Here is a 13,142-nt window from a genome sequence, read left to right as displayed (position 1 = left end):
CATGAATTTCGACAGAAAATACTCAGTACTAGTAACAAATAATCATCAAATCTTTTAAATATTATCATATAGTGAAGGAGTAATATCATATAATGGAGGAGTATCAGTATATAATGAAGGAGTATTATCATATAATGAAGGAGTATCAGCATATAATGAAGGAGTATCAGCATATAATGGAGGAGTATCAGCATATAATGAAGGAGTATCAGCATATAATGAAGGAGTATCAGCATATAGTGAAGGAGTATCAGTATATAATGAAGGAGTATCAGCATATAATGAAGGAGTATCAGCATATAATGAAGGAGTATCAGTATATAGTGAAGGAGTATCAGCATATAATGAAGGAGTATCAGCATATAATGAAGGAGTATCAGCATATAATGAAGGAGTATCAGCATATAATGAAGGAGTATCAGCATATAGTGAAGGACTATCAGCATATAAAGAAGGAGTATCAGCATATAATGAAGGAGTATTATCATATAATGGAGGAGTATCAGCATATAATGAAGGAGTATCAGCATATAATGAAGGAGTATCAGCATATAATGAAGGAGTATCAGCATATAAAGAAGGAGTATCAGCATATAATGAAGGAGTATCAGCATATAATGAAGGAGTATCAGCATATAATGAAGGAGTATCAGCATATAGTGAAGTAGTATCAGCATATAAAGAAGGAGTATCAGCATATAGTGAAGGAGTATCAGCATATAATGAAGGAGTATCAGCATATAATGGAGGAGTATCAGCATATAATGAAGGAGTATCAGCATATAATGAAGGAGTATCAGCATATAGTGAAGTAGTATCAGCATATAATAAGGTAGTATCAGCATATAGTGAAGGAGTATCAGTATATAATGAAGGAGTATCAGCATATAATGAAGGAGTATCAGCATATAATGAAGGAGTATCAGCATATAATAAGGTAGTATCAGCATATAGTGAAGGAGTATCAGTATATAATGAAGGAGTATCAGCATATAATGAAGGAGTATCAGCATATAATGAAGGAGTATCAGCATATAATAAGGTAGTATCAGCATATAATGAAGGAGTATCAGCGTATAGTGAAGGAGTATCAGCATATAATAAGGTAGTATCAGCATATAGTGAAGGAGTATCAGTATATAATGAAGGAGTATCAGCATATAATGAAGGAGTATCAGCATATAGTGAAGGAGTATCAGCATATAATAAGGTAGTATCAGCATATAGTGAAGGAGTATCAGCATATAATAAGGTAGTATCAGCATATAATGAAGGAGTATCAGCATATAATGAAGTAGTATCAGCATATAGTGAAGGAGTATCAGCATATAATAGGGTAGTATCAGCATATAGTGAAGGAGTATCAGCATATAATAAAAGAGGAGTATCAGCATATAATGAAGGAGTATCAGCATATAATAAGGTAGTATCAGCATATAATGAAGGAGTATCAGCATATAATAAAAGAGGAGTATCAGCATATAATGGAGGAGTATCAGCATATAATAAGATAGTATCAGCATATAGTGAAGGAGTATCAGCATATAATAAAAGAGGAGTATCAGCATATAATGAAGGAGTATCAGCATATAATGAAGGAGTATCAGCATATAATAAGGTAGTATCAGCATATAATAAAAGAATGAGTATCAGCATATAAAGAAGGAGTATCAGCATATAATGAAGTAGTATCAGCATATAATGAAGGAGTATCAGCATATAATGAAGGAGTGTCAGCATATAGTGAAGGAGTATCAGCATATAGTGAAGGAGTATCAGTATATAATGAAGGAGTATCAGCATATAAGAAAGGAGTATCAGCAAATAATGAAGGAGTATCAGCATATAATGAAGGAGTATCAGCATATAATGAAGGAGTATCAGTATATAATGAAGGAGTTTCAGCATATAATGAAGGAGTATCGGCATATTATGAAGAAGTAGCAGCACGAAATGGCAGTCTTCATGTAAAGAAGAAAGACAACACGAAAGTATCATTACATAAAGATGTTTCATCAGATACATATAATGAGTAGTAATGAGTGAGTATCAGCATATGATGTCAAAGTTTCATCTCGACACACATGTATAATCGTATAATGAAGAAGTATCAGCATATAATGAAGAAATGTCATTGCAACCATGAATATTTTTCACACAAGGCATTTAAGGCCTTCCGTATCTTTTTCTTGTTTGTTGCTGTAGTTTGTAGTACACTCTCTCTTGTGTTGTTGTAGCATACCCTTGTATTTTCACGATTAATCATGACGACTTATTATCGGCCGCTGGAGCGGTCGGTCTATTTGTGGTTGTGTTAGAAAGTGCACATGGGGAAATGAGACGCTATTTCTTTAACAGTAAAGTAAAATAATTCGTTAATGATATTATCATAACATGCATAAAAATTGAGCAAAATATTTTTAAAACTTCTTTTGAACTAAATCTTAATTGTTGTTATTATGTTTTGAATTCAATTTGATTTCTCATTATTAATTTATGATTATATAAAAAGGGTTTACAATAGGTACTCCTCATAAATCGTTATGATTTTCCGGATAAAAAGTGATGAATAAAAATTGAAAAGTTGGTAAAACTAGTAAAAATTGTTTTGAATATGCTACAGCTCGAATAACACAAGGATGATTTTTCTTCCACACAGTGCATCGTGTTGTCCATCTCCGCGCCGTTAAGCATAGTCTGCAGAAACCATCGGCATCAGATCACGTGACAAAGATCCAGGGTATCAGCGCGTGGTTCACTTTCTTGATGACAATACATTCTTATCATTTATCACTGATTATCGATGAATCAACTTAATGAAAAAATGCACTGAAATTTCATTCCTATTTATCTTGCAATTTTTGCTTTTTATGGAAGACAGTCTAAAAAAATGTTCTCTCTTTCAGCTTTAAATGACTTGCGCTTTCCTTGAATGCTTACTTGTGAAAGTACTTTTTAAAATGCTAAATTTGTTTTGCAGCCAATTTGATGCTTTGCATCATTTTTACTTGTTTTTATTATTGCACCTCATGTACCAGTGACATGGTGTAAGCGAAATAAATGAACATGGGTTCGAATCACAACGCGGGACAAGATCGAATAAACTAAGGTCCCACGTAGTATTAAAGACTAAAGACTATCTTGAGAAAATCTCTTACTGCTCAGTGACCGTAAGTATTGAGAACAATTAAAAGATTTGCAGCCTTACACAGGCAATTGGTGGCGTCACATCATGAGTGAAATATTCACAAACAGACATAGAGCAAACCTACTTTAAAGAACAACAACTCTGAAATGATACCGTCAAATGAGTTAAAACATTCTATTCAAATACCTAGAGGTTTTTTGCATGTCAAACGTTGCAATATTCGAACTTTTCCATTTTCCATTTGTATTGTAAAAATATACAATGCAAATGGAAATTTATGGAATACAAATGGAAAATTATACAATAAAAAATGGAAAATTAAACAATACAAATGGAAAATTATAGAATACAAATAAAATTATACAATACAAATGAAAAATTATACAATACAAATGGAAAATAATACAATACAAATGGAAAAGATCGAATATTGCACCGTTTGACATGCCATAGACATGTGTTTATAAAAATTTCTCTTGATAGGAAATCAAAATATGTTTTAAAACATTCTCGGTGACTGTAATACCCTATCAACCCTTAGAATGACAAATGAAAAACTTTGACTGGTTTAACGACAAGCTGAGCATGTGTATTGAGATATCTTATTAGAAAAATTACATCCGAGTGGAAAAAATTCACTTTTTCAATGTTGCGATATCAGAACGTAACAGTGTCACCCTATAGGAATGATAATAAGCGTAAAATTAAAACCAATTAACAGGCAATTTTTAAGATTCCATATTTTATCATAAAATCTTTCTAATTTTGCACGAAATGTCAGTTAATTTTTGTCGTTCTTTTTTGTTTCGATCATTGGTATTCTCCCCCAATTACCTAGATATAGCTAAAACATGAAAAATTAGATAACATTTACAGCAACCGTTTAAAAAGCTGAGACAGAAATGGTGAAACACATCGATCGAGTCAATAAGTTTATTTTCGAAAAATCTTTGCAAACAAAACCACATAGCGAAACACTGCATAACAATTGTTCCCTGCATTCGACCTTCTCTCTTACATCACTACGGAGGAGTATTCTGTAAAATTAACAGAAAATGTCAAAAGTCATTCTTATGCAAGTTAATATAATTTTCTTTCACAATTTTTTTTCCAGATAAATACATTTTACAGAGAAAAATAATATTTAGAACAAATAATAAATTAGAAAATACTCATATCAAAACGGTGTATATTATTTCAAATACTTAGTACCTAGAAATATACATGAGTAAACAAAGAGTATATACATTAAATACTCACCTTCCCAATTAAGTTTCCCATCGCCATTTTTATCCCCCGTCATATAAAACATGTCCACAGTGTCCTGTGCGTCCCGAGGGGAGAGGCCGACATTAATAGCGATCTGAATCAACTCGTCCCTGGACACATATCCATCTCTATTAGAATCTTCCAACTGGAACCACTCCTTAGCCTTAGAGAGGCCATAAGAAGGGGACACAACTTCTGTTATGTAGTCCGGGATAAAATCAATAATCCCATTACCTATTTTTGCGAAATAAAGAATATCATTTTACTGATTTAAATATGATTTGTAGTCTACTTATTAATACATAATTCGATTTCCAGAAATTATTAGTATATTATTGAATAATAATATTCTGTCTCGAAGAAATAGATCCCCCCAAGTTTTGGAAGAGAGAATTTTTCGCCAAAAACCAAGTTAATTTATTTAAAATTTAAAGCGAACCATATTGATACTAGCAGGCAATTGAATAAAAGAAAGGGGGGTTTGTAAAAATACCAATTTCGTAATATTTTAAAAACTTAATGCCAAACTTTTGTTGCAAGTGGGTCATAGGGAACAAAACTCAAAACCGTACTGTACATCTTCTTGCCACCTAACTTTTAAATGCTTGGTGTCAGGGCTTCAAATTTCACACAAGTGTATTCCTTGTGACAAGACCTTTCTTTGGGTACCAACCTATTTGACCTCTTGACCTTAGAGTTTGACATACTTTTGCAAAAATTTACCAAACTTTAACCTTAGCCATAACTTTTGAACGGTTGCTGCTGCTAAGGCTTTCATATTTCACTTATGTATTCTTTATGCCAAGACATTTACTTTGGTACCAATATTTTTGACCTCATGACATTGACCTTGTAGTATAACCTACTTTTTGAAAAACTTTAACCTAGGTAATATTTTTAAATGGTTGATTCTTGGACTATTTCACATGCTTAGGCCTTGTGACAAGATCTTTCTTTGGATATCAACATTTTTGAACTCTTGACCTTGGAGTTTGACCTACATTTGAAAAACTCTATACTTGGCCTTGAGCTGCTTCACAAACGCATCTTGTTTGTTTATGAAAACAACAGTTTCTCCTGCGTGGTTAGAGTTTGTACCAAACTGGAGTCTGAGTTTAAGACATTTAGGATATTGGGGTCATGCATATATTTTTATGTGGTTTTGTTTTTTTTTTAATGTGTAAAATTTTGAAACTGGAAAAAAAACACATGGTTTGAAAAAGTCATGCAATCAAGGACAATTCCTGATTAAGATGAATTTTTTAGCCTAGAAATTTAGTGAAAGAGACATTTTTCTTATCAGAGGATCACATTCCAAAATCAACCACCGAATCTCAAAATTAATCCCACATCCTACCGCGAAAAATTGACTGAGATAATAGTCACAATATAGTTATAAACTAAGAATCACCTTCCCATTTTTGATTCACGAAAATCAATGCGATGAAAATACACATACAATGTTTTTTATGCCCCCGTATCGAAGATTCGGGGGTATATAGTTTTTGCCCTGTCCGTCCGTCTGTTTGTCTAGCTGCCTGTCTGTCTGTGTGTCCGCAAAAACTTTAACCTTGCCCATAACTTTTGATTGGTTGGAGCTATGACTTTCATATTTCACATGTGTATTATTTGTGACAAGAACTTTCTTTGGGTACCATCATATTTGACCTTTTGACCTCGACCTTGAAGTTTGACCCACTTTTGCAAAAAATTATGAGACTTTAACCTTGGCCATAACTTTTGAACAGCTGGTGCTTGGGCTTTCATACTTCACATGTGCATTTCTTGTGACAAGACCTTCTTTTAGATACCAACAACTTTGACCCTTTGACTTTGACCTTGGAGTTTGACCTACTTTAAAAAAAAAACTTTAACCTTGGCCATAACTTTTGAATAGTTGATGCTAAGGCTTTCATACTTCACATGTGTATTTCTTGTGATAAGACCTTCCTTTGGATACAAAACACTTTGACCCTTTGACCTTGACCTAGGAGTTTGATCTACTTTTAAAAAAAACTTTAACCTTGGCCATAACTTTTGAATAGTTGGTGCTAAGGATTTCATACTTCACATGTGTATTTCTTGTGATAAGACCTTCCTTTGGATACAAAACACTTTGACCCTTTGACCTTGACCTAGGAGTTTTACCTACTTTTGAAAAACTTTAACTTTGGCCTTAATTTTTGAACCGTTAACGCTAGAGCTTTCATATTAAAATGTCTATTTCTTCTTACAAGACATTCCTTTGGATACCAAACACTTTGACCCTTTGACATTGACCTAGGAGTTTGACCTACTTTTGAAAAATTTTAACCTTGGCCATAACTTTTGAACGGTTGGTGCTAGGCTTTCATACTTCATATATGTAATCCTTGTGACAAGACCTTCCTTTTGATACCAACCACTTTGACCTTGACCTAGGAGTCTGACCTACTTTTGAAAAACTTTAATCTTGGCCATAACTTTTGAATGGTTGGTGCTAGGGCTTTCATACTTCACATATTTAATCCTTCTTTGGATATCAACAACTTTGACCTTGACCTTGGAGTTTGACCTACTTTTGAAAAACTTTAACTTTGGCCATAACTTTTAAACAGTTGGCGCTAGGGCTTTCAAACTTCACATGTGCATTACTTGTGACAAGACTTTTCTTTTGATACCAATAATTTTAGCATTAAACTTGACCTTGGAGTTTGACCTACTTTTAAAAAAAACTTAAACCTTGGCCATAACATGTGAACGTTTGGTTCTAGGGCTTTCACGTTTCACGAACATGTGTATCACTTTCGACAAGACCTTTCCTTGGGGTCCCATTTGACTTTGACCTACTTACTTTTACAAAACTTTAACCTTCATCTTAACTTTTGAACAGTTGGTACTAGGGATTCAAATTTCACAGGCATATTCCTCGACACGAGACCTTTCTTCGGGTACCAACAGTTTTTATCTCTTGACCTGGAGTTTGACTTGCATTTGAGAAACTTTAACCTTCGCCATAAGCTGCCATACGGGGGCATCAGTGTTTCACAAACACATCTTCTTTTTTTTTTTAAACAAACTTTAAAACTGTCCTCAAAGAACTGCCAGTAAATGAAAAATTTCTGTTATAGAGAAAGTGAAATAAGAATGGGATGAGTTTGATCCACTAAACTATCAGTGATGTATATTAACAATGTACAATTTTCAGGATCAAAGTTACTACTTGTTTTTAAGTCATTTTAATAGACAGCTTGAGCTTTCAATTTAATTATAAATACAATGTTTTATTTAATTTTAAACTTGAAACACTCAATTTCAAATACTTTGAGTGATATTTGAAATAAATTACCATTTATATCTCTTCGTTGGATGAAGTTTCCTACTTCGGAGTCCTTGATAACGGGGTTGTATTTAGATAGATAGTGTTTCACTTCCTCAAAGCTTGCCTTTCCGTCCCGGTCTTTGTCCACTGAGTTATGAAATTGGGCCTGAAATACTTAATCAGAAAATAGCCTTTAAAAATGCATGTTACTTCTTTACCACAGAAAGCAATGGCATTTCAATTTTCTTATGAAATTTTTACAACCCACGAGAAATTTCTTGTGCCTCACCTGAAATTCGATTTTTCGGGGAAATGGAGCGAAGTTTATGAAATGAGTTTTTTGCTCTACTGGTCAGAGACTACAAGAGCTTATGCGATAATAAGGTGTCCGTCTGTCTGTCTGTCCATCTGTATGTAAACAATTTTTCAAAATGCTATTCCTCCTACAGTTTTGATCTGATTTCAGTATAATTTGGCATACATGTAAACTACACTAAGATACGTAATTCAATGCAAAGATTTTTTTATTTTAGTGTACGGTGTTGCCATGGTTACTAAAAATAGAATTTTCTCCGAAATACTTTTAAAACGCTACACCTCCTACAGTTTTAGTCTGATTTCAATTTAACAAGGCACATAAATAGACTACACTAAGATACATAAACCAGTGCATCAATTTTTGATTTTGATAAACGGTGTTGCCATGGTTACTAAAAATAGAAATTTCTGTGAAATTCCTTTAAAACACTACTCCTCCTACAGTTTTTATCTGATTTCAATATAATCTGACACACAAGTAGACTACATTAAAGTACGTAATTCTGTGCATCGGTTTTTAATTTTGATGAACAGTGTTGCCATGGTTGCTAAAAATAAAAATTTCTATGAAATTCTTTTAAAACGCTAATCCTTCAGTTTTTGCTCTGATTTCAATACAACTTTGCCCACAAGTATACTACACTAAGATACATAATTCTGTGCATTGGTTTTTGATTTTGATGAGTGGTGTTGTCATTGTTATTAAAAAAAAGACATTTCTGTGAAATACTTTCAGAATGCTACTCCTCCTACAGTTTTAGTCTGCAATGTAACTTGGCACACAAGGCGATTTCAAAATCAAATAATTCTGTGTATCGGTTTTTGCTTTTGATGAACAGTGTTGCCATGGTTGATAAAAAACAGAAATTTCTGTGAAATACTTTCAAAACGCTACTCCTCCCACAGTTTTGATTTCAATATAACTTTGCACACAAGTAGACTACACTAAGATACATAGTTTGAAATTGATAATGGTGTTGCCATGGTTACTAAAAATAGAAATTTCTTTGAAATTCTTTCAGAAGGCTACTCCTGCAAAAGTTTGAATACGTTATTGTTTTGAGACTTTTTTTACTCAAGATTCCAAAGAGTTCACAGCCAGATGATTTGACTAGCTAGGTTACAGTGAATACAAGAACGATAACTCATATGTTGAAAATACCATTCATTTTCACTTACCTTTCACACATTAAAACAAACAAACAAACAAACGTTTTTGCTTTAATTTTCAATTTCATTGTCTACATATTTTGCTTATTTGGAAAAAGAGACTCATAGCCCACTCACTTAACATAACGTGAAGTTTAAAATGAGAAGTGGACGAAACTCGTTAATTGTGACATTTTTTTTTCTAACGGTTTAATTAAGATTTTTGATTATTTCCAATTCCAAACTAGGTTGATTTTATTTTCTTTTTTTCAAGTCTTTCGTAGCTTTCTGCTAGAAAGAATTTGCCAAAGACAGATTTTATGTATAAATAAAAATCTAATCTCAGAAAAACTAGTACTAACTTTGGTTGTCAAGTGGTTTCACCTCAAAACCTACATGTAGATTGTTTATACATGTACAATATAAACCTTTTTTTTTTACATTGTGCACAGCGAAACTGTGTTTAAAGTATAATTTAATTTTTCACATAAAAAAATAACAGCTTTATTGTAACCTCAACGTAGCCCAAGGGACCCTGATTAAACCAAACTTAAATCGACACTGTATGAAGATTTTATACGAATATTAGAAAATGTAGCCCTATTGTTCTTGAGAATTTTTTTTTAAATACCCCCCCCCCTCCCCCCATTTACTACATTTTAAAACTCAATCAACACTGCGAGAATGTACGTATTTATTAAAGTTACTCAAACACGTGTTCTCGTCATCTATTGGCCGTTAGATATCGCATACAGTTTTCCAACACATGGAATCATAAGACATTTAGGAAGGATTTTCCCCAGAAGTTAGACCTACCCCTGTATTGAGTGATTCGTTTACCAGGAAGCATCTATGGCATCTTCCTTTAAACTAAAACCATCATGATTTTGAGATATCTTGATACCAACAGTGTAGTTCCTGTTCTTATCCAAATTAACGTAGAGTAGTTTTTCATCTGACAAGTCATATCACTATCCACTTAATTAATAAAGTCTATACATATTTCCTATCAGCAATTTTAAAACAATTTTTTTTTTAAAATAAATTGTCTTTTGCAGGGCTATGTATAACTTAGAGGAGCAATTAGAAAAGCACGTAAATATAAGATTATCGTCAAAATAAGTGCATTTACACTAGGTATTGCATCATTTTGAGTTAAAAAAAAAAGAAGAGATTCTTATGAATTTTAGTGACACGTTGAGAAAGCTGAACATTTCGTCTCTCTTTTGCAGAGTAAATTACATCAAGTTGCGCAATTTCTATCAGCATTATTTCTTCATTTCCATTTTTCATTTTCTTTACGACATTATAATTGTATCATCCCTCTTGAAACTTATCGTTTTTTCTCCAGTCAAAAGGTTATTTTTTTTCTTGGACTCCTAATAAATGTATAATCTAAGATGATGGCATCCAATAAGTCTTAATTATTTTAACACCTAATCAAACCAAATTTACGATGACGGCGCTTCGATTTCTGTTGAAGCACCATCGCCGTGATCTATCAGACATTTACACGTCAATTGCCGCATCCGGACGGCCACTATGTAGATTACCTTCAAGCTGTTGGATACTGACACAGCTAGCGTCGTTTTCGTAATTTCGTTTCCTGGCAGTCTTTAGGCCGTAGGTGCTGTATGGGAGAGCCAAAGAGTGGGCCAAAAAACACTTGCAGCTGCAAACAGCGGCAACAAGGTATAGAAAAATGTTCATGTTGTTCCTGAAAGAATAACGACAGTGGCGAGTATACCGTATATCATTTTCTAATTATAACTATCCAGATGCAAATGGCTAAATGATATTATTAAAAAACCATTGCTAGTGCAAAATTTTCCCCAGCGTCAAGGGAAAGTGTTGTTTAAACAACTCTAGAAATATTTACATAAAAAAAAATCACAATATAAAATTATATGATTCAAGAGGATCTAAGTGAATTAAAATTTACAAAACGCAATGTAGTTTTCCAAAAATTTTGACATTTATTTTTGTAATTACCAAAACACAAAAGAATTGTACAAATATAAACACACCCACAAAGAAAAGGGAAAATGCGATTTTGGTGAAATTTGCAATTCTTTTGCAACATGCTTCTAGACGATAACATCTAGATCTCTTTGAAATGATGGTTCTCTAACGGAAGTTTTCCAAAAAAGAATTATTGACAGATATTTTTAACACAGTTTTCCAAAATAAATAAATACATGCATAAAAAATAACAATAATAAACAAAACTCCCACACACTGACTATAACCTGAACTCTAAAATCACAAAAATCTTTTGAATGACGTGAACCATTCTCAATCTCAATGTTTCTAAGACAAAACTTAAATATTTTGAAATCATGTGTAAACGACTCTGTTGAGAAATAATACGTCAAATTCAAAGAAAGTACCTAACAACATCAATTATAAAAGCAAGAAAAAGTGAGTTACTGTTATAATTTTTATACATACACATTGATAAATGGTTGGAGTTCTGCTTGTATTTAAGCGTTTCTGTTTCCGCACTTACCCCCTTGGTATAAACTGCACTGCTTGCCAATGCTACAAATCCGACGGCTGCCAATTTACAAGTAAATTAGTAACTTCCCACAAACTCTATTTGTACAATCCGGGATGAAAACGTCTTATCCAATCGGTATTCCCGATTAACTTTCTCAGTCCCTTAATATAACACCTAATATAAAACTTAATTCTCCTTAAGGCTTATAGCAAATTAATTAATATTTGGACTACCTTAGAATTCTAATCAAATACTGTTATTATGGAAATGTCCGATTGTTGTCCTAACGTGCCAAGAAACTCAATAGAGAACCCCGAATGAGATAGATCACGACAATATGATGATGCTATTTCAAACGCCTACATATGCAACTTAATTGCACTGTTGTATCCCCCTGAAATAGCCTCCGAGACTTAATACTTGCGCAATATATTTCAATTTTACAAGGCTATCTTATGAAATTATGTCCAAGGAAGATGACATTCATTCATTATGATATATTCCCTTAGTTTTCAATTTAGCACGAAAAAAGACATTTACTCTCTAAAATTCTCATTTTGGATTAAGTTAACCAGGTCCGTAAAAAGCAATTCAATTTGAGAGAGGAATACATTGTGGTGCAGTGTAGAGGGTACCAAAAAGTCTCTCTTTGAGAGAGAGAGAGAGAGAGAGAGAGAGAGAGAGAGAGCGTGTCTCTTCTTTTTGTGCCACATCCGTAAAATTTCAAACGATTCATATACTGTATAATGTTTTAACTAGAAATTATAAATCAATTCAGCACGATACAAGGTTAACCAATACCTTCCCTTCCTTTCGATTCCAAAATAAAGAACCAAACACAGGAGAATATTGCAATGGGTTTTATTTACACTTTTTGCATAATATAAGATTCATTTTGAGAAATTTAATGAAAATACAATACAAATTTAAAATGTTATATAAAACCAGCAAGTTATACACTGTATACAATTATAAAAAAATCTCACCCATGCATCAACAACAATAAATAATAAAACAATAACATGTCAACATTTCATTTAAATAAACATCATATGTATTTATTGATAAAGTTTTAAAAAGATCGATAAGCTACTTGATATAACATTTCTAGGAGATAATAGCACTATCTTCAACAAAGCTATTCACCAAACGAATTTTTTTTTTCAAATCGTTCATTCTAGCATCATTGACCAATTTTGCAAATCTTGGCTTGCTTGTATTATTGATAAAAGCCTTGTTATTTTTCCTCAGTGCGCCTCAATCCTAATGCTATTTTTCCTAGCGTAGCTACAGTGCGCCTCAATCCTATTGCTATTTTTTCTAGCATAGCTACAGTGCGCCTAGATCCTCATCTTGGCCAGCGCAACCAGAGAAAGAAGAGTTTACAACTCTCTCCTTTTTTTTTTTACAACCCTGTATATTGAGAAAGGTGTTTTTTAAATCTCAAATTCTCTGCT

General features: G+C 32.9%; 2 protein-coding genes across 2 annotated transcripts in view; both read right to left on the bottom strand.

Annotated features, from left to right (window-relative positions):
* LOC133180983 (fumarylacetoacetate hydrolase domain-containing protein 2-like) overlaps window positions 1-13,142 on the bottom strand; it is a 223,724-nt gene that overhangs the window by 109,157 nt on the left and 101,425 nt on the right. The window lies entirely within an intron of this gene.
* On the bottom strand, window positions 4,068-11,975 carry LOC133181313 (neo-calmodulin-like). Its single transcript, XM_061315837.1, has 5 exons — window positions 11,695-11,975; window positions 10,739-10,902; window positions 7,746-7,892; window positions 4,409-4,651; window positions 4,068-4,185 (listed from the first exon to the last, which is right to left on the bottom strand). Exons 2-5 carry the CDS (start codon window positions 10,893-10,895, stop codon window positions 4,163-4,165), a joined length of 570 nt encoding a protein of 189 aa, XP_061171821.1. The 5' UTR covers window positions 10,896-10,902; window positions 11,695-11,975; the 3' UTR covers window positions 4,068-4,162.

This window comes from Saccostrea echinata, unplaced genomic scaffold, assembly GCF_033153115.1.
Source record: "Saccostrea echinata isolate AGI-Se365-2 ecotype Australia unplaced genomic scaffold, CSIRO_AGI_Sech_v1 ptg000008l, whole genome shotgun sequence".
Lineage (NCBI taxonomy): Eukaryota > Metazoa > Mollusca > Bivalvia > Ostreida > Ostreidae > Saccostrea > Saccostrea echinata.
This window is presented reverse-complemented; position numbering and strand designations above follow the sequence as displayed.

Bases quoted from the DNA above. Each gene is read 5' to 3' on its own strand.
- LOC133181313 (XM_061315837.1), bottom strand. From the start codon at position 10,895: ATGAACATTTTTCTATACCTTGTTGCCGCTGTTTGCAGCTGCAAGTGT. The intron at 4,652-7,745 runs GTAATTTATTTC...TCGCAAAAATAG, and splicing joins CCAACGAAGAGATATAAATG to GTAATGGGATTATTGATTTT. The intron at 4,186-4,408 runs GTGAGTATTTAA...TTAATTTTACAG, and splicing joins TGGGAAACTTAATTGGGAAG to AATACTCCTCCGTAGTGATG.